The following is a 22,538-nucleotide window of genomic DNA, read 5'->3' as shown; positions in this document are numbered from 1 at the left end:
TTTTTATAACATCATCACTTTGCCCAACAACCGACAATCACAATACACAACCCATATATATTGCACAAAACAAACTTCTAACAAGTCCTCTAAAAAACAAAAATGGGCAAAATATCTCGAAATGGGATATGATATGATCAAGGAGCACCGGCCAGCCGGTTCTGTGGAGTCGATGGGAGAGAGTTCGGGAGAGAGTCGGCCGATTATGTGGATTCAATGGGAGGAAGTTCGGGAGGGGGTTTTGGAATTAGGATTCTTCACTTCTTCCATCATCTTCTCTTCGGCAATTTCTTTTTGAGATAAACGATGAGATGATTTCAATTTTTTGTTTCAAATATTTGAGTTTCAGTTTTAAGTTTCAATTGCAGAAAATATTTTCCCCCTAAAACAAACAAATGGCGTGGGTATGTGATGTGGAGGTGTTTGGGTGATTTGAAAATTAAGTGGATGCTGACGTGTCTAACTGCACAGGTGTCGACTTTCTAGTGGTGCTAAGTGTCAGCGACGTGGCAGGCCGTTAGTTTTTGGACGGAGAAGTTAACCGAGATACTAATTTGGTCATTTCCAAAAACTAAAGTATCACCTGTAATGTAAATTAAAACTTAGAGACAAAAAAATAAAGTTTTCAAAACTCAGGAACCAAAAAAGTGTTTAATCCTTTATTTTAAGAGAGTTTTTAATCATCGGATAATTGATACTTTACAAGAAACTCTTTATTGATTTCTTCTTCTTTTTTTTCTTTTCTTCAATTTCATATTCTCAAGATGAATAAATACGTGTCCAATTAAAAATCGTAATCCCTGCTTTAAAGGGGACACTTTCTACGTCTCTAACCCTCCAAATTTTGAGAAGTTATCTTCTAATTCTAGTCTGTCCAGTTTATGGTAAGATTGACTGTTTTAACTCACAAATCATTTTCAAATCTGTCATTGTTGCCTGTGATCTTATCTGTCGTCTAACTCGCAACAAAGTGATCCATGAAGATCTCATCACAAATACAATTTTGCTAGCCGATCAGGTCAAAAAGATTTCTCTCCTCATTTTCAAACCCTTCCCAATAACTTCTACATGTTGGCGGCTGTTTGCCGGGATTCCTCGGGCACTATCATTCATGCAACGTCCAAGCAACGCCCCTCCATGTGAGTGAAATTCCGGAAACGCTCTAGCAGCCTTACTAGTTGTCCAAATGGCAGTCTCTTTGAACCCAAATAATTTCATCTTGAATGTGATAGACTAGAAGGCGCCACACCCCCCACCCCCGAGTTTATTTCAGACATTCTCCGCTCCATTCCTGCTTCTTCAACCTGAGCCCACAATGTGAATCCTTGGGAAGCATTCCTACATCTTCTCCTCTTCGACTATCTATCTGGCTTGACAGTGGAAAGACCCACCTCCTTAGCTTTCTTTGTTTCTTATTTAAAAAAAATAAAAATAAAACCTCGCAAATCTCAAAAAACAAATCTGCAGCTTCTAATATTCAATCGAGAAGCCTTCAAAAAGACAGCTTGAGCCGGAATCTCTCAATCTCAAGCCTTTTCTCAACAGCTCATCTCATACAAATGAGACCCCTTGCTTCTTGAATTTTATTCCATCAGCTCCATTATCTGCAGGAGTGGAGCTAATTATGTTAAGCCTCCTTTAATAAAAACCTTATGTAGCACAGGAAGGAGTGTAAGGATAACAGAAACAAAAGATGGTAAAGTGACTGAAGAAACGAGTCATCAAAAGATTCAAAACATAGCATTGAACCATGTCTGTCGTCAAATACTCCAGCCGTGGCTAGCACCAAGTTCATCAGCACAAATTACATATTGTGACATAAAATTTGAAATATGAAGGTGAGAATCAAGCAAGAGAAGTTCATAAAGCAATGACTGCTTATAGCATTTAGAAAAGGTCAGGCAAAAACCAATTTTATATTGTTATGAACAACATTAAAGAACTGTTAACCCTTTTGACAACAGAGTTTGAACAACCCTATAACTATGCATTTCACCAAAGTTATTGACCCAGTAAACTTTATTACATATAGCAAAAACTGAATGCTCCTCAATATTATTTCTACCTCATTTCCTCTTTAAGGGAAAAAAAAAAAACAAAAAACAAAAAACAAAAAAACAAAACACTGACCTGAACATATGTCAATTACAGAGTTGCTTATTCCTATTGGCCTGCTTCAAATCCAATTTAAGTCTTGTAAGGAAGACTTCATGCTGAGACTTTAAGAACCTAACAACAAAATTCGAAGCTAACTGTAACTTTTAAGAACCTAACTACCACCCCACCGCCTCTTTCGGGCTGGCCTTTGTTGCTTAGTTTCATATGTGTCAACTATCAAATCAACCTCAGGCTTGAGACTCTTGCCTGGTTCTTTCAGAGCAATGGGCTCCTTAAAGCGTTCCCTTCGCTTCTCCATCTTTGCTAATGTCTCAAGAATCCGTTGGTTGTCATAACCCACAATAACCTTATTCCCATTGGAACCATTTTCACTGCTAATTATTCTCTTCTTCACATTGCAGGTCAATGCTGCATCTTGAGAAACACCTCTCCTTCTGAAGGAGTCCTCTGCATTCGGCTCTTCTGTTACTATCTGACCCTCCTCAATATCCAAATCTTCATTATGTTCAGTTACGGGAAACTTGTCAAGACATTTTGCATTGTTTTGGCTGCTCTCAGTGTTTGGGATGTCGGATTGGACAGGCTTCTCCATCTGAGGTTCATTAGAATCCATAAAAGCTGCCCGCTTCTTACCAATCTTCTGACCCATGTTTCCAGACCTACCATAGCTCATCAAACTTCCTCTTTTGGAACGTCTTCTGGGGGACTGCAGAGGATATTGATACAAGGGAACGTCACACAATTTTGAACACTTTAAGAGATTAATCTCACTGTGTAGATATGAGCAGAGATATTTTGAGACATGCAGTAGAATGCACCATTAAAACATTGTGCAGAAATAAAATGAAACAGAGCAAGAGGACTCGACACAAATTTTAAGACCATTAAATTATATAGTTTGTCATATGAAACTCTTTCCAATGAAACCACATACTAGCTTTTGTCTTTTCAGGATAGCATTGAAAATTAAATCTGCCTGCAAGCCCCTATAAAGCTGTATTAACAAGCATTTCAGAGTTGTAACTGGCACCAACTACATTTCTACAGTAAAACTTAATTAAAACCAGTTCCTAAGGTTCAATCATTACACTCATCATTTTCATATAATGGTTGACCAATAATCAGATATTCAAAATAATTCAACAGGCTGTTCCATTCCCCATCAAAATCTTTGAAGACGCACCGAAGAAACCATGACAACATAAAGTCATAACTGTCTATCAATTTCCCACAGCAGAGCTTATATCTTGTTGAACTATAATAATTCTTTGAAGCTTTGATAATTACTTGGAAAACTACAATGATCGAATAGAATTACTGGTAATATGCAGGAGTAACCCCCCTCCCACAGAAAAATAAAAGAACAAAACAATCAACAAGAAAATAATAAAAATAAGGCCCAAACGTTAAAACAAAAGCCTAAGTGATATCTCCCTAGCCAAGCTCTGAATTATGCGAAAAAAAAGTATAACATCATTATAACAAAATAGACAATTAACATTTCTTCATCAGCATTGACTGCTAGGACAAATATGGTAAACAAGCAAATATAGCACACTAAGAGGGATCCTCTACAAAAGTGGCAAGGAGTAAATCACTTCCTCGTATGGATGGGAATGAGAGGAGGAATAGAAAGTAATCATAAGAGAACAGAAAAAGCTAACAGTAAGAATTGTATGGCAAAAAGTTATTGTTAGTACAGCAACTAGTACTTTTCAACAAGAACTGAGAACATTGTCAAATATCTATGGTAACAAGGTTTTATGGAGCATACGAAATAAGTAGTACGATTAAGGTACAATATGGAGAATCCATTTGATTACATCAACTAAACATAACATTTTCTATCTTTGGAGAAGTTTTTGTTTTGAGAGCTGAGGAATGTGTATAGGTGCAAACTTGAATTATTTATTATGTACATGTAATATAGGATAAGATTTAGATTATATTCAACCAATATTCCAGAAACTAGGAACATTTTTTACTTTTCCCTTTGACCACACATGCTAATTAGGTATGTCCCAGACAGCATGCGCAACCAAACACAATACGTTACCATACCCACGTTTTCTCGTGTCTGACACTAACGATTTACACATTGAAGTGTCAATGTAGCAAGGTCATTAACTAGGTTTAGTTGGGTCAGGATTTAAAGTTGGGGTGAAATGCTTTGCTTGTCTTGTCCGGTGATGTCGGATTGCGGGGCTCCCATCTACCCATCAGATTCCAAGCAGGTGTAGAGATATTACTTGAGAAGAAAGGTAGTGTAGCACAGGTAGACACTTCTCTAATTGCTGAGGCTGTGACGGCGATCAATGTTCCGATAGCGCAGTCTTTGGATGTTCCTTCTCAGCCCCCTATCCGGGCCATGGACCGGCCCTCGATGGCGCTAGGTGGGGGAGGGGCTTCGGTTGACCAGCCCTCGTCTGGTGGTGTTGGACCTGCCTTTTCGTATCCGTTTGGCGTGGGGGGGTTCCCTTCCCCTTTTCAATGGGTTTTGTTTCCACCAAATTCATTCTCCTAGGTGTATGGGTATTCTCCCTAGTTTTTACCTGGTATGTCTTAGAGGGACTAGCAATTTCTTTGGGTCTTCGAGGTAGGAGAATCTTCGAAGGGGGATGATCCTGAGGGAGGGGTTGTTGTATACCCCAGGGTAGTGCAAGATGCTAGGTCGTGTTTTCGCACAATGGGAATTTCTTTCCAGGGTACTGAGAAGGGTTTTCTGAATTTCTTGACTTTAGTTGATGAGGGGTAGCACTCTGTTTCTGCTCCTAAAAAAAAAAAAAAATAAATAAAGTAGAGGTCAAAAATCTAGAATGCTCGATCAATTTCGATGATAGGGGTGTGGGTTCTAGCCGAGTTAGAGGCAAGAGGTTGGAGGATTAATATAACATTTCTTCTATCTTTTGGGTTTTTCAGATGTTCTTCCTTTGTTTTCTGTTTTTCTTTTGTTTTGGTGTCCTTGTATACTGCATGTATGCTTAGGGGTGCCTTTATACTTTTTTAATACTATTTCTTTTATTACCTATTAAAAAAAAAAATTAAAGTTAGTGCATTTGACGGTGTATATGATTTCATATAATTTATTTTTTAAAAAAAGATATGTTAACATTAACTTCATATACATCATTATATGCACTAACTTTAAATCCTGACCATGAAATGGAGAGGATCATATTCCCTCGATTCCACCATTCCGTCATAAATGCGATTCCTGCACCACTGCTAAAACATCTTTAGCAATGGTAAATACATTATATCCCTCACCTCGAACATGAATACAAGCAACACCACACCAAGGCCCCCAGTAATTCAAATCTGTTTCCACTATATGCCTCATGTGGGCATGGTGCATAAATTTAAGATGGACTGCCATATATCGATTGAAAATCATCTCAGATTCCTGAAAACCTAGGTTCCAAAAATTACTGAAAAAGAAAACACAAAAGTATACACATAAGAGCAATTTCTAAAAAGGTGCTCTTCATCTACCTAAAAGAAATGAGTACACAAGATTAGTGGCAGTTTTTGCAAATAGGGGGCAGATATCAGAATAAACTTTCAATTATAAAATTGCAATAATATAAGTAGTGTAGCATAAGAATTGAAAATTATATAACCACCAGTATTTTTCCTCAAACATGAATAACTCACCTTATCCTACGGTTAAGAATCACGGATATCAAAATACATCTTACATTCAGTTGGTAAATAAGTATAGAAGTGGACAATCAAAATACAGTGAGTGGAGCATTTTGGTCTCTGTGTATGTCTGTGTATGCATGAGTGTGTGAGCTTAAGTAGAAATTGTTCACTTCTGAGTCTTAGGTAGTGTTTAAGTTCTCCAGAGTTTGAATCAACAGGGTATGAAAGTTCTATAGAGAAGGTGAAAGACCACCGCCATGACCAGAAAAATATAGGATTCCTATTGCAAAAAGCAAATGTCAAAAAGACAAATAATAATTGACAAAAGTTTTCCTTCAAACTAGGTTGGAGGAAATTTTCCAACCCAGCCTATTAAATTGACATATGTCCAAAATGTATGTGAGAATCACATACTCTATTAAAAATGCATGCAAAATTAAAAATACAAGTAAGAATCAAATGCAATTTGAACACATATCAATTTAATAGATTGCGTTTGAGGAAAACTTTGCCCATTAATAATTGTCTTTTACTAAAGGGAAACAGTTTTGCTTTGTTACATGCCTCAGGCACCAAACCAGAGGTGCTTGCAAGCTTTGCCCTGTCTGGCGATGCTGACACTCGAGCACATGAAGACACAGGTTTAAATAATTAAAAGCTTCACAATGCAAAATCATGTGGGAAAAAGAAGGTAACATATGATATATTAAAAGAGGGGGAAAAAAGGTAAGAGTGAACAAGCAATGGGATAGCATTAACCAGAATAAACAAGACTTGCCCAACATATGTGGAGCACTGGTATATACAAGCACGGTGATACAAGGTTTTGACCTATGTTTCCCCAACTTTACCTTTCCTTCCCCAACAACCGAGTCAACTGAATCCCTGCACCTCAGCACTGCTTGTTCATGCTTTTCTCTATTTATAATCTTAGAACTTCTATTAATACAGTAGGTGCTACTTCCTTCTTTAATCATTTTGAGTCTCTGCTGCTGTACTTGCATTTCATCACTAAGCCTACCATCATGTGCAGATCCATATCTTGCACAAACCCTATCGTGACCTGTAGTTTTCTTATAGGAAAGGGATGCCTCTTCCACATACAATTTATCACCCCGATGCCTTAAGATTAATTCATCCTCAGACCATTGCAGGAATCTAGATCGAAAGCTATATCTTCTCTGATCGAGATGGTCTTGATCATCAGGATATACGATACAATCTTCAAAGTCATTGCCATCATTATGACTATCAAGCCAACCGGTGTCTCTAACTTTCCCAGAAAATATTTGTCTCCTACGTCCCCCATATCTTTCAGTCAATCTCGAGTCATACACATCATTTCTTGGTGACATAGTATCATGCTGACATCCTCCAGCTATATAGGATTCCCTGTAAAACGAAGAGTTCAAAGACCGATTATCCATCTGTCTTCGATACTCATCTTCAATTTCCCGAGACCAAGGGTTATCCAAATCTAAAGGGGGACTATCACCATATCTATCCCTTCTGCCAGAGTTTTTCAATTCTCTCCCAATATATGGTAACTTTCTTTCGGATTTTTCATCCAAAAAATCCAGGTTCCTTTCAAGAAATGAAGCAGGTCTTCCATGTTTTCCTGGCACAAAGTTGTCTTCATGTTTATAATCAAGCCAACGAGCATCATGGTTGGTTCTCTTCCTAAGTTGGAGTTTGCTATGCTTCCTACTCCACCGAGTATCCCTTTCTTCAATACTGCAGGAGGAATTCCTTGAATTCAACTGCCTTGACTCCCCATAAGTGAAACGACTCAAGTAATCAGTAGAGAATCCTCCTCCACGACGATACCAATCTCTATCTCTCTCTTCATCATCTACTCTAGGACTTCTTTGTTCATTTAAATACTCCTTTTCATCCCATTTTTTTCTGGCATATGAATCCATCTCACCTCTGAGGTTGTGATCACCTTTCCTATAAGGATGTTTTCTGTAAGCTGTCCGCACATCATTGTCAGCAAACCTTTCACCGCCATTACAGCTGGAAAACTCTTTTTCCCTATGATACGAGAGATCTTCTGTGTCTCTACATTCAAAACCTTGCTTCCTTTCCTTTTGTCTGCCACATTTAGCCAATGAGTGATCCGTGTCTCCTAGGTCCTCTGCATCCCACATGTGGGAGGCATCATCATTATCCTGAGTATGAATCTTTGGTTTAGCAACATCATTGCCTCTCCTACTACAATGCACCACCTGTTCCTCTCGAGTGGAACCTTTATTTCTTAACTTTATATCACCCGATTTTGAGGCACTGCTGCTTTTAAAGTTCTTGTGGTATGATGGGACAGAGTCGAGCAATTCAGCACTAGAATTCAGTGATGGCCATTTTAAAGGACTATAAGCCCTCTCTGAATCAGCACAAACACTGTCTCTGGATGCTTCACAATCACTTCCATAGCAAGATGAATCCAGGCTAAGCTGACCATGATCGCCTAGTGATAATTCTGTTTCCTCCATGAAAGGATCTCCACTGAAGGAATTTGTGCTAATACCTCTGTCTGTTTTATTTACTGTTTCCATTCCTTCAGTGACTCCTTCTGAAGGGTAAACCTTCCCCTTTTGATAGTGATGTACATTTACAACAGGGATCTTTTCATTTTTGTGTTTATCAGCGTCGAGATTCATTGGATTATACGCAGTTGTCAGCTGGGAACACCTGATCATAGAAGGCAAAGATAATCATCCAATCAGTGGCTTCAGGGGAGGAAAAAAGTCTGTAAATATGAAATGAGGCTCACGACAGTAAATGAATCTATTAACCATCCTTAACTGACAATCTGCAAGAAACATAAAAAATACTAACAGAAATGATAAGCTGATGAGAATCAGCACCAAATAACTAGTCATAATTTGACATGCCTTGTCCTACCTACTTGGAGACAGTTCAAGCGAAAATAACCAAAGAAGACGAGGAATGACAAATGAAAGCAGTTATTGCTTTTGGCTCAAGTTCATAGGCTTGACACCAATGAAGTATCCGGAAAAAAAAGGGAAAAGAAACAGCGGGAAACAGGTCTACCACTGCCAAGTCAAACACAGCAAAACCCTACCACGGTCATATGACTCATATTTTTCAACCTTATCCTGCCCGCATCCCTTATTTATTCTGTTGTTTAATTAAATGTTGGGAACTCGTTGACTTGACATCTATCCAGGCAGATCACACAAGGCAGTTTGACATCTATCAAATAATGCTTGGAGCAGAAAAAAGAAACAAGTTGTAAAAAAAAAAAGTTTGACATCCAAGGACACCCATCTTCACATGATGAGAGTATACTGAATGCTTATTAAAACCATTTGAACTTAAGACCAAGAGTGACAATCGATACAAATAACACAGAAGCAATGAAATTGAAACATAACTCAGAAACTGTTAAAAAAAATGGTGTAAAAATTGAAATTAATGCTACGGAGCAATTTTAAACTCTTTTTTTATGACGAGAAACCCCTCCAAGCAGGGCCACTTTTTTTGTTGACTTGACACCCACTTCTGACTATGAGGATATCTATCTTAAATGTGCATCTTTTAAACATTTACATAAACATATTGAGAACCAGCTATCTTAATAATCTGGTCAGGAATAAAGCATCAAGCAGCAGCATGGCATATCCACAGAGTTTGTAAAGCATATAATAAATAATCGGCTTACACACCGTGATTCATGAGATTAAAATTGGTAAATCTAGGTAACCTACAACATTATTAAACCATGATAGGTCCAAAGACCAAAATATCTTATAATTGCTAAATTTAACTAACCAGAATGTCAGCTATTGACAGTATTATCCACAGCCCATTCAACATAGGCAGACACAACTATATAGAAATTTATAAAGATGCGTTTCTAGAAGAGACATGTATAATAGAATTCACAACATAGATGAAACCATCAGGAGATAAATTTCTAAATATAATTCATTTTCAGAACAGAATACCTGTCTAATCTTCTGACATTCCCTTCCTGAGATTTTACAGATGGTTCATCTCCACTGGCATTACCAGAACAGTAAATATCACTGCTATTGTCAGCATCAGAATTCCCATTATCAGATGCCGCATGTACAGTGCTAGCTATATGGTGCACTTCCTCCTTTCCAGAAACAGAGGAATCCTCAATGGGGTCCTGCACAGTAATCTGCCCCCAAACATGCTGTAAGTATTCAGACAATGGAAGATGGTTGCTACATAAGTATCAGGAAACCGAGAGTAAACCTGTATCACATCTGAATCCCGAGTACGTGAACGCCTTACATCCATAGATGGCTGGCGTTCACCAGCACTATCTTCAACCTGAATTGCTCTCCCTTGTGGCTGCAACAAAAATTCAATTAGGAGTCATTCCCTAAAAACAACTTGGGTGCACCGTAATTCAATCAACATATAGAATTTGGGGGCAAGGGCAGAGCAACTTTTCAATTTCAATATACCATTTCCAACTGTCTCACTCTGCTATCAACAAATTTGGATGAAGGAGAAATTATCCTCCTCAATCCAACTTGATTTCCCTCCACTGCAGTATCCCGAAATCCTTTCTCATACTCACATTTAGCTTCGCAAGCCTGTTTCCAAGGAAGAAAGTGATGGCAGAAACCTCAATACTAGATATATCTTCACAACTTGGTCTGAAATATTAAGTCACCCAAAAAGTTTAAATCGCTACCTGGTTGATTTTCAACGACCCACAAACAGGGATCCCAGTCTGCATGAATGCTTGTTGCTGAAATTGCTTCTGCAATGCAATTCATATCATTGTAAAAATTCTATTGATCAGGGGATATAACAGACAACCTATGTAAACTAGTCGGCATAAGAACAGTCCACCAACAACACAGCAGTGAAGTACTGCATAGGAAATCCTAGAAATATCAAGTCCTACCAGCCAGAAAGCATATATTACTTAAAGCCAGAAGCCCTACCTCGGTATCTATCAAACAGGCAAGACATATATGCTATCAGACGAATTGATTTCAGAATACAAAGAATATAATTAAAGTTATTTACCAGAGAGTTGCAGTATTCTTTCCAAGTATCTTCATTGAAACCAAAATTGAAGAAATCTGTTATATCTACTTCAGGAAACCTCCACGGCTTTTCCTCAAATGTATCAATATTTACATCAAGTATAGTCCTGGAAGGAAGAAAAAGGCAGGTTTTGATCAAGACAATATCTAACATGCTAAAATGAATGTTCAAAAAGAGTAAAGGCCTGTATAACATCAAATATTCCAAGTTTCACCACTCAAGAGTGTAAATTGTTGCCATTTCTTGGATAGTGCCATTCAAATTGATGAATTTACACGTAACTTCTTCTATTAAAAAAGAAAAGGAAACGGTTCAATTTTCATGTGACCTTCAAATGAACTCTTCATTTGTTGAATGCTATGCAGAACACATCAATACAAGCATCCTTCACTATTCATCATTGCCGTAATTCCAGTATAGACTTTGGGTCACAGCAAACCTCATGTGACATTTAGTCCATCCGCTACAGTTTAAATTTCTCATAAAACATCTGTTATCTATTTGCTGTGCATGGAACATTCCATGCGACACAAATGAATGATAAAAGAATACGGTTTCTGTAGATCCAACATCATATCAGTACTAACCTATACCAAGGAAGCGAGAAACAATATCCACTTTGACCTGGAATCGAATTGGCTGTAGCATGAACAGGGACAACCTGACCTGCTTTTGTGCTAGGACTATCATCCCTGTTACCTCTAGCCAACATGGAAGAGTAGGATGCCATTCCCACAGGTCCATTGCCTCTCATATTGCTTGGAAATGCTGCTCCATGAGGTCTCATATACTGCACAATAGCCCTCCAATTAAAAACTGAACTTGAACTATTTAAACATCAAATAGCTCTCTCAGTTACAAAAATATTATTACTCATAGCAACAGATGGAGAGAAAAACATAAATAGACTATCATGTGATATAGGAAATCATTACATTAAGAATGATCATCTGCATTACAATCCCAATTAACATCATACTGGTATAGAAAAAATTTTGAAAAAAAAAAATTCTCATAATTAAAGCAAAACGCAGATGGGTCTAAATAGTTGCAACAACCATAGCACTACTCCCACATTGTAATAGATTAACCAAAATTTGCACAATTTATGATCTTTAAAGTACAGTTTACTTCTCTAGCAAACCAAAATTACGTACACACGTCTAAATTACGTATCTCACATTACTTAGTTCAAATACCAATTCCACTAAAAGACACTACCTTGTATCGTGTATACTGCGAGTTATACGCACCCCTCGCCCCATTTCCTCTCTCACCGCCATGCCCATTAGAACTAGGCTCCGACCCCCCACTTCCCTCCCCAACAACAACAAAATCATCATCCTCGTCCTCACCATGACCACCACCTCCTACAACCCCTCCATTCCTCGCATTCCCACCACTCGCAATCGGAAAGTTCTTACAATCCTCGTCGTTCAAAACTATGTTCAGATCGTCCTCACTATCACTTCCATTATCCACATTCATCTCCTCACCACTATTCGCCTCGGAACCCATTAGTTTCTGAGCCGAATCGTCGTGAATCATATCGAGTTTCTTCGAATCCGTAACGTCATTATCTTCTCCTCCTCCTCCTACTTCCATTCGTTCTACGTACGATTTGGCGAACCAAGGAGTGCAGTTGGTCGCTGAACTCGCTTGAAATTCGACGTCAGCGTAAAGATCACCGAAGTCGTCGTCTAAGTCTTCCATTTCTCGCCAAAACCCCAGAAATTTCAGTCGAACAAAAAAAAATTATGGGGTTGTGAATCAAAAACCCTATTGTATGTTAAACCCTAGCACAGCCACTGAGTGAGCTAAGAGAGAGTTAAACCCCAATCGCTCGGCCTATAAAAAGGGATGTGGTCGTCGGGGACAAAACGACCTTGCTTTGGGTTAAACTGGCAATCAAGCCTCCACAAGGACCCCAAACGACCTTGCATATCGTATAATTTTCGAGAGAAACTTTCTACAAATTGATTTGTAAAAAATTTTATACAATTTGCATATAAGATTGACATGTGTCCATTAGTATGTAAGAAGCACATATTGTTTTAATAGCATATATTTTTCACATATTTAAAGGACACATGTCAATCTTATATGTGGGTTATATAAAATTTTCTACAAATTAGTTTGTAGGAAATTTCAATGTCCAATAATTCGAAATTCTACTTCTCTTTGGTGCCAGTGATAGATAATTATAGGATGACAAATGGTGTAATTTCCAAAAACTCTCTTTCAAATTTACTTTTTAAATGATGTGTCATAATCATATATAATTTATTATTTTAAAAAATGTATCAACATGTTATTAGATTGTGACACATCATTTAAGAAACAAATTTGAGACAGAAATTTTGAAAAGTGTAGCATTTTTCTTATAACTTGGGTATGAAAAATAGGGAATAGGATCCTATTTTATAGTAGGGTTTATAGTTAATGCATCTAGCAGTGGATACGAAAAATGTTAACATGTTTTTTAAAAAAATTAAGAAAAAATATAAATATATTACTCAAACTATCACTTCATTGTCGATGTCTAAATTACCAATCGTGTCAATATCCTTCTAAACTACCAAAACAATGCTAATGTCCTCGAGGCCTGCAAAAAGACAAAATTAACCTTAAAAAATTTTAAATAAAACAAAAATATCCTTATAAGTTCAAAATAATAGCTAAAACTAAAATAAAAATAAAAATAAAATGACCCCCTTGGTTTTTTCATTTTAAAAAATAATAATAGTTTTTTTTAGATTTTTTTTAATTTTAGTTTTTTTTTTGTTATATTTCAATTTTTTTTAAAAAAAAAAAATATGAATGATATTTTTGTCATTGGGGGACATTGACATTTAATGTAGTTTAATGGAGTATGTGTACTTTCTCAAAAAATTAAATAATATAAAATCATGTACACTGTTAAATGCATCTATTTTAAATCATAACCATGAAATTGATGTTATTTGTTGCCCAGATAATCAACTCTAGAGGGGAGTGAATAGGGTTGATGGCAAACTTTACTTTAATAAAAATTATATCAGATAAAAAACTTAAAGCAATATAAGATGCAGTATAATGCAGAGAATATAAATATGAGCACAATAATAATGAGATAATGAGATATTCAAACTCGGCGATTTATCGTGGTTCAGTCTCCCTGACTTACGCCCACTCCTTAAGCACACCACTTGAGATTTCAATGCATTAAACCAAACTCCTTGCACATGGAGTTTAAACATTTACACAGCAATAGCACACCTTTCTTTTTGAAGAGGTGGATCTCATTCTCACCTCACAAGGGTTACAGTAACCCTTTTTATACAATTGATTGTGAATAGGATTTGAGATTTCTCCCACAACAACAATTCTCATTTTTAAGAAAGATATAGAAATAAAGCTCACACAGCAATAACTCTCCACTATAACTCTTGAATGATTTGAACTACAAAATGCTCAAAGGAAGATAAATGTAGGAGATCACTTGAATGCTTGAATTTGGAAGTGTAAGTTTTATATACAACAAGAGCTCCATGAATATACTTATAGCTTATATCAAGAATATAGTCGTTTGAAATACAGCCATTTGAAATATAGTTGTTTGCAATATAGCCTCATAACTTTAGGGAGACATTTAGGAACTTGGTCCAGATCAGTAGCCTTATTTCCATTGAAAACATTTAAGTACGAATTCTTTTACTTCATTTACTTTACAATGTAAATACGGAATTACCCCATGTTTGGATTCAATGAAAAATAGTAGAAAAACAAATTCCCACTTAATCAAAATGTCAAAATCCAGTTTTACTACAAAATACAATTTCCAACAATTTATTTACAAATGATTCACCAATGTAAACTTTATAACAAAATCTCATAAAATCGTATTTGGCTATTTAATGTCTAAGGAACAAAAACCCGTAAATTGTTTTTTTTTTTTTTTTGTAAAATACTAATTTAGAGAAAAATCATTTTTCACACTTAGCCAAATATTTATGAAATGTGAGTCCAATGCACCCTTGTATCTATTATCTCAAAAACTCTTGTATGAAATGCATGAAGGATCCTAAGGTCATTCGAGAGCAAAGAGCCTCAAGAGATCAAACATAAAAGAGCTTTACAATAATATCCTAACTCTTACATAGATTCTTCAACATCGAGTTCTTCATTGCTTTACAATTAGCTTCTTGCTTTGAATTACAGTCCTATGAGAATACGTGTGGGAATGTTTCTTGCAACTGTCATTCTTGAAGTAAGTACATTAGAGAAATAGATAGAATTTGTTTTCATCAAAATATTTGCAACAAAACTTGGATATTGAAGCCATATGGCTAACACTATCTATTTTATTTGACATGGAAAGGATCCTTGTGCAAAAAATAGAGATTGCATGTATTTAGAAATTAGTCAAAGCTAAAATGAAATATTGAATAGGACAGAGTTTTAAACTTTCTCTAACCTAGTTTATAAAAATGTCATGTGTCCATTTAAATGTGAGAAACACATGCTTTTTAAATAGCATGCGAGAAGTACTTGTATTTTTAGTAAAATTTCTTCCAACTTTGTTATTTCAATTAAAAAATCATCTACTTCTCACGGACACATGGCATTTTAATTTACAGAATGAGTTGAAATAAATCTTTGCCCAATTGAATACCATTAACTCATCACTTCAAGTGTAGGCATAAATTCTCTTCAACAAATGAGGTTTAACATTGTAGAGTTAGAAGTCAAACTCCTCACCTCTAATCTGATATCATTTTAAATCAATATTTATTTTAAAACTTTAAACTAACAAAATGAGAAACTTAATTATTTAAATTAATATTCTAACAAATATCGCTTCATTAAAAAATAAAAAATAAATAAAAAATCACAATCTTTGTTGGGGAAAAGTCATTGATTCCCATATTTTCACTTTTCACAAATTGCCTTTAAATAACTTATCAAAATAAAATATAATTAAATAATGATCTAATTATTACGTAAATGTATGTATCCAAAGAGCAAAATATTATTATTGGAAAAAGTACACATACTTTCTCAGACTACCACTTCATTATCAATGTCCTCCAAATAACAAAAATATCCTTCATTACAAAAAAAAAAAATCACAACAACAACAACTTGAGCCAAAAAGGAATGGCAAGGTCTGGAAGGCTCACAAACATAGCGAATGTCAGGATAGAAGTGCAAGCGAATTTGGAGAACCGAGAGTTCATCTCTCACATTTCCCTCAATATTCGCTGCCTCTTCGATTTTCCTGTCCAATTTGGTACCCATTTATGTTCTCTCCCTATACCTTTCCTGTGTCGTAATAGCTTGTAGTAATTGCTTTGTTTTCTTTCTTTGCTGTTGAATTTTTTGAATTGGTGTAATTTAATTGCATCAATATATGTAAATATAACCCCATGTAATGAATGAACCCAACCCATGTTGTAACTTTTACTCTAACAAAATTTTAGCTTTTGGGTGGGTTCTTGGTGTTATATAATTTTCACATGGTATACTTCTTTAATTGTTTTAGAGGCAACAACGAAGAGCAAATTTGCCTTATTGAAAAATTTTAAAGTCATTTATGTCTTGTTGCTAGCCTTATAGAACTCCTAATGGCTTATGCATTTCTTCCTTTTAGTTAAAATGGCTAAGCAAATCCTTCAAAATCCCACCCATCCGATTAGCTATTCAAATTACAAAATGCATTTTTGTTCCTTTTGAGAACAGTGTCACGCTGCACGTGGCGTGACACTCTTTACAAATGGATCTCTTTATTCATTATTTCTCTCTCCCTCTCTTTCTCCAATACTTTTCTTGCAATGTTTTCTTTTCCATCCACATTTCTCTGCCTCTTCCGCCTTTCTGTCTATCAGTAGATGAAGTCTGCCTCTCCGCCTCTCTCTCTCTCTCTCTCTCTCTCTCTCTCTCTCTCTCTCTCTCTCTCTCAATCGCTCAAGGTAAACTTCTCACTCTCTCTTCTTTTCGCTTAAATCTGTTTCTCTCTCCTCTAGTTAGGTCACAAGCAGAAAATTGCCTCCCCTATTTCAACTTCTTTGAAACTCATCCCCTTCCCCATTTCGTTACTTCACCAGACGAAACTAAGAGAGAGCATGATATATATATATATATATATATATATATATATATAGAGAGAGAGAGAGAGAGAGAGAGAGAGAATCAATGAGAGACAGAGAGGGCTATTCTGGCAGTGCGTGGTACGACTGTATGGTGGTTGGGCCGCCATCGTGGTGCTATGGAAAGCGCACGGAGCTGGGACCTCGAACCAAATCTTGCGTGCTTCACGTTTGGTCCCTATGTTTCTCGGTGTCCAAACGTGAATTCGATGTGTAAGTGTTCAATCCTAGCAAAATGTCTTGATGTTTAAGTTGTGAATTTTGATTATGATTGCTGTGGATTTTGGTTTGGATTTGGGTTTTCTCCTTCGGTTGGTTTCCGCAAACGGTTGGAGGATGGGTGTAACTCCCAAGAAGATAATTAGAGTGGTTTATGATAGTTGATATGAATTAAAAAACAATAGAGAGTAATAACATAAGAGTTTTGCCTAAAAAGTTAACAAAAAAAACCCATTTTTCAGTGCTTCATTCGAACTGGGAGGATTCTTGTTCGAACGGGACACTAAATGCACAAAAAAAATGTATTCCAGCAAGTCTTGTTCCAAGTTTGGTTGAATGGTGATCTCCAAAGGTGTCCAGAATGTCTCGTTCCATTCCTACTCCATTTCCATTCGAATGGGCATTAGACAGGATGTCTCGTTCCATTCCTGTTCCATTTCCGTTCGAACAGGCATCGAATAGAAGGTCTCATTTCATTCTCGTCTAAACAGGAGACAGACAAATGTCTCATTTTTAGCTTGTTTTTATGCCGTTCAAACGAGGATTGCTAGAGATGACTATAAAAAAGGCTCAAACACGAATTTTCAACTATTTTCACCAAAGTCTCTCTCTCTCTTAAACGTTTTTCTCTCTTCCCTCTCTAGGGTTTGAATCCAAAGCTTGAATATTGAATCAAAAAGTGTTATTGAGCCAAGTACAACCTCGAGAAAGTAATTTTTGGTGTTATAACGTCTTTTGCACCGATCTTTTTGAAGTAAATCTAAAAACCCTAAGTTTAGTCGAGTTACATTTTGAAGTGTGATGCTTAACCTCGATGATTTTTTTAGGGATTTTACTTATTGGGGACTTCTTGTCTTGGAGTAGGTTTCACGTTGAGGTTTCGCGGATTGAAACTTCCTCCCATTCATTTAAGCAAGGTATAGAGCCAAACCCTAATTTTTGTAAAGTTGTGTAAATTTGGCGTTTTGAGTAGTAAATGTAAATCCTTGCTGCTATGGGTTGTCACGAGAGGGTTGTAATTGAAGTACTCAAGTATGTTATGTTGTGATTTGAGTCTTATGGTGTTGCAATGTGCAAATGCAACTAAGCATTGCAAAGTTCGGGTTGGGAATCCATATTGAATATCAAGCAGATATCATGAATATATCACTCACTGAGAAAATATACTATGTTTTATTGCTTTAAAGTTTTCAACGTTTTTATTCATTAGCAAGCATTTTACTTATTAAGCAAAATAATAGTTTTAAGATGATTTCGAAAGCATGATATATGAATTGAAATCGAACTGATTGTGTATTGTGTTGACAAATGTATGATGATTACTTTTGATTCTTTCAAGCATGTTAGAGAGATGTTTGATGAATTATGGTTGATGAAATGATGTTGAACGACACATGAACATGAAAGCTAAAATATGATAGTTTTATACCATGAGTCATGAGCATGAATAAGAAATGTGCATTAGAGATTAATGTATTATGATTAGTTCTTAGCAACACTAAGGGACAAGTCCCTGGGGCAAGCCCTCGATTCTGTTAACCTAATGATGTTATTGTAACGCCCAATAAAATAAATAAGAGTTTAGTATTGATAAATTATATTTATTAAATAAGATGAAACTAATATTAGATTTTAAGTTATTATATTAATATAGTTTGAATAAAATAGGTTTAAGGGAAGATGATGGAATTAGGAAATAAAATACTAATAATGAGTCCTAGTGTAGTGAATAATTAATTGTAAGATTAAGTTGTAATGATATTAAATAAGTGAGGTTAAATAAAAATTAACAAATGAGAGAGCTAGATGTGGTGGGGGATAATGTTATAATTTAAAAAAGTTGGAAGTTTAAAATATAAAGGGAATCGTATCCATAACCACATGTATGGCTATGAATCACTCTTGGGATATCTTCTTTTCTTTTTCTTTTTCTTTTTTTTTTTTTTGAAAATTACTCTTGGGATATCTTATCCCTATTTAATACAAAGAAGAAAAAAAAACAATTAGGCAAAGCCTTTTATTTCGGTCAGCACACTCCACCCCCTTATTTTACGCAATCTCACACCCCCCCCCCCCCTTTCTTCCTTTCTTTCCCTCATTTCCCTCTTCCTTTCTCCTCCTTTTCTTGTATCACGCACTCCAAACCAGGAGATCGAGAGAGAAGCATATCGATGTGGAGAGGGAGATCCGATTAAGAGATAGAGACGTAGATCTTGAAAGAGATAGACCGAGAAGAAGAAGAAGAAGAAGAAGAATGGAGATTGTAGCCATGGAAAAACCATGAAAATCAGGTAATGATCCGAGTTTCACCTTGTGATTTCTTTATACCCGTTGAGATTTATGAGCTAAGATCTGGTTGGTTGTTTGAATTTGGCTAGCATCTATTCAAATTGATTATGGAATGGCTGAGGATGATGAGTTTTGTAGAATCGATGTTCTGATTTCGTGTTCTCAGTGGTGATGGGTAGTTGCTAATTTTGGTGACTTTGTAGGTTGATTGGGGTTAATGTTTTCCTATGTATTGGGTTTTAATTATGGTAGGGATATCCTAGGTTGATCTTTGGTTTTCCGATTGCAAATTGGAGTTGATTCTTGTGGTTTTGATAGAATGGTTTAGTTTGTGTGGGATTTTCTGCTGGGATGGCTGAATCGGAGAGAGAGCTTTTGGGTTGTGATTTTCAATTGAAATAGAGAAAGAATTATTGTAGTGTCTAATAGACTAAAAATGAAAACGAAATAGTTAAAAGGAATAAATAAAAGTAAAGTGTAATAAGTGAATAAACGGATATAAAAGAAATACAAGAATCAATAAATGAGTGAGTCAAATAAACATAGATAGCAATTTGGATTTTGAAATAGAAACATAACCAATATTGAAATAGAATTCATAAGAGATGTAAACTAATAACAAATTAATTCTAAATATAATGCCTAGGCACTACAAAAAAACATTGGAATACTAACTTGTAGAGTTTTATATGTGAGTGATTACAGTAACGTGATAATTATTTGATGCGTTACTGAAATATATAGTAACGTGTAAAATTTACTTCGTAACTTCTTTGTAACCTGAAAATTTTATGGTTTACTAGACAGTAATGTAAATATATACTGGTTACTACACACTAACCTGGTAAATTTACGTGTTACGGCAGAGTAACGTGCAAATTAATCCGTTAGTTAATATGACCTAGTAACCTGATATTGTTCACATTACTCAATATAGAGTAACGGGCATATATGTATCACGTTACATATATAGTAACGTGTAGTTTTATCACGCTACTGTATTTGCCACAGAATTGAATATTTATATGCATATAAACCTCTCTAATTAACCATATATACCCTATAAACGTTTTGTAATGGAGATATCTCTAAACAGGTTGTTTGTTGGCACTTTATTACCTATTGCAAATGCAACAATCTATCTCTTTTAAATAACCACATGCAAGGGGTTTGTAGACCAAAACACAAAAAGTAATTAAGTACATTAAAATTTTTATTACTTTCCTTATAACATTTTACAAAACAAATAAGCTTTATGTTCACACTGGCAGTACATACAGCATGTGAACCTCTCATCATTATCTTCTACATAATCCCGGGAATTCCATCCGGACTGCCTTGCCACCAAAGAATTTGGCGTTATTCTATTGCGGCATGTTTCGACATGGCAGTAGGGTTCTTGACCCCTGGCTATGCAATTGTTGATCCACATGGCTTGTACATGGCCTTTTATTCTCCTACGACATTCTTTTATTTTTGAGCCTCTTAGCTTGCAAAAAAGTAAAGAAGACTAAATTTGCAAGCTTTGATGCTTTAATTGACTCCCTAAACAAATTAAAATAATACTATATATATACGTTGCTTCAATGTGTCCCTTCTCATGAGCCGTTTCTAATAACTTAAGCCCAAGTTTGGGATTCTTGGAAGTGAAGTACCCATGCATGCCTTCTCTAAATATTGCATCTGGGTTCCACTCTCTTTACAACGTTTTAAAAACATAACTTCTGCATTTGTACACTAAGAATGCAGAATATTCTCCAACGACGCTTGTTGGAAGATATGATCCTCCTCTACCAACCTGCATAAAACTTTGCAGGTGAGCTTCGCCTTGAAGAGGTCGGTAAAGGAAGATGAAGCAACCTTCATAAGGACTTCAGTCAACATGTCGTTTGGGAGAATATCGATCATGCCAACCTTGTGCTCCTCTTCATTTAAATGATCAGCCATGTCGATACATATATCTATAATGACAAGTTTAAATCAGTTTATATAAGCATGTAAAAAGACAAATATAGATTCATATATACTAAAGCATTTACAAACATCCATTAATTATTACCGATCGAATCTAATGGATTCATACTAATGTATTTACAAACAAACATAGATTTAAGGTAGTAAGAAAGAGAATTGTATCCTTGATAACGTACATTTTATTCAATGTTAATTTTATATTTAGGGGCATTTTCGTAATTTTGTACATGTGAAATTACGAAAATGCCCCTGAAAAATTTCAAACACTTGAAAGTACCAAAAACCCCAACTCAACAATCCTACTCAAACTCCCCTCCCAACACAAGATGCACTTCAAGACATTGAACACAAACTAGTTAATCCTATATTCCCAAACTTCCCTCCCAACGTACACAACATGCATTTTATTACACTGCCCACAATAAGCATCAATTAAAAATATTCAACAATCAACAACAAAAATCACATTTACATAGGAAAAAAACAAATTAATTAAACTTAACTAGTACTGTACATGAAAATATATATGTTGATCAAGATAAACTGAGTTGGTTTCAGTTTGTTACGTTGTTGAAAATCTTGTCTGGTTTTGATGTTAAAGAGTTTTGGTTGTTTCCACAGAGTACATCTCTGTTTGTAATGTATGTGCTTTGGTATTTTGTTGGTTACTATGTACAGTTTGCTAATAATATATAGTTCTACATATTCATCCAAAAAAAAAAAAAGAAGAGATATATACATTGTTAACCGGTGGTCGAAGGAGTGATGCTTTGATAGAGACGAGAGAGAATGACTGAGATAGAGAGGAGAGAGAGAGATGATCGAGATATATGCAGTAATGCTGGGGAAACCAGATAGTCGCGAGGAAGAAGAAGAGTTTCAATTTTGAGTAACGTGCAAACAACAGCATGTTGTTATTTATGTAAAAATACTAACGCGATGTTAGGTGCATGTTATTGATCTTATTTAATTCTAACTTGTTAATATTTACATGTTACTAGAAATTTTTTTACTAACGTTAAACACATCAGGTTAGTACCTTTATGTAAAGTGCGATTCCTTGCGTGTTAGTATTTCACTAACGTGGCGTTCTCGCACGTTTCAAAA

General features: G+C 35.8%; 1 protein-coding gene across 1 annotated transcript; it reads right to left on the bottom strand.

Moving 5' to 3' along the window:
• Nucleotides 1–683: 683 nt before the first annotated feature.
• LOC133879847 (FIP1[V]-like protein) lies at nt 684–12,628 on the bottom strand. The gene is made up of 10 exons (XM_062318628.1): nt 12,043–12,628; nt 11,409–11,611; nt 10,801–10,927; nt 10,460–10,528; nt 10,227–10,358; nt 10,012–10,110; nt 9,735–9,934; nt 6,615–8,454; nt 2,131–2,824; nt 684–1,604 (listed from the first exon to the last, which is right to left on the bottom strand). Exons 1-9 carry the CDS (start codon nt 12,532–12,534, stop codon nt 2,270–2,272), a joined length of 3,717 nt encoding a protein of 1,238 aa, XP_062174612.1. The 5' UTR covers nt 12,535–12,628; the 3' UTR covers nt 684–1,604; nt 2,131–2,269.
• Between the last annotated feature and the right edge of the window lie 9,910 nt (nt 12,629–22,538).

This window comes from Alnus glutinosa, chromosome 1 (genome assembly GCF_958979055.1).
Source record: "Alnus glutinosa chromosome 1, dhAlnGlut1.1, whole genome shotgun sequence".
In the NCBI taxonomy this organism is placed as follows: domain Eukaryota; kingdom Viridiplantae; phylum Streptophyta; class Magnoliopsida; order Fagales; family Betulaceae; genus Alnus; species Alnus glutinosa.
This window is presented reverse-complemented; position numbering and strand designations above follow the sequence as displayed.

What these genes read in the sequence shown, in the direction of transcription:
- LOC133879847 (XM_062318628.1), bottom strand. Translation starts at nt 12,534, where the DNA reads ATGGAAGACTTAGACGACGACTTCGGTGATCTTTACGCTGACGTCGAA. An exon ending in TTCTCGCTTCCTTGGTATAG is followed by an intron (nt 10,928 to 11,408) that starts GTTAGTACTGAT and finishes TCTTCCTTCCAG; the next exon opens with GACTATACTTGATGTAAATA. An exon ending in GAGTGAGACAGTTGGAAATG is followed by an intron (nt 10,111 to 10,226) that starts GTATATTGAAAT and finishes TTTTTGTTGCAG; the next exon opens with CCACAAGGGAGAGCAATTCA.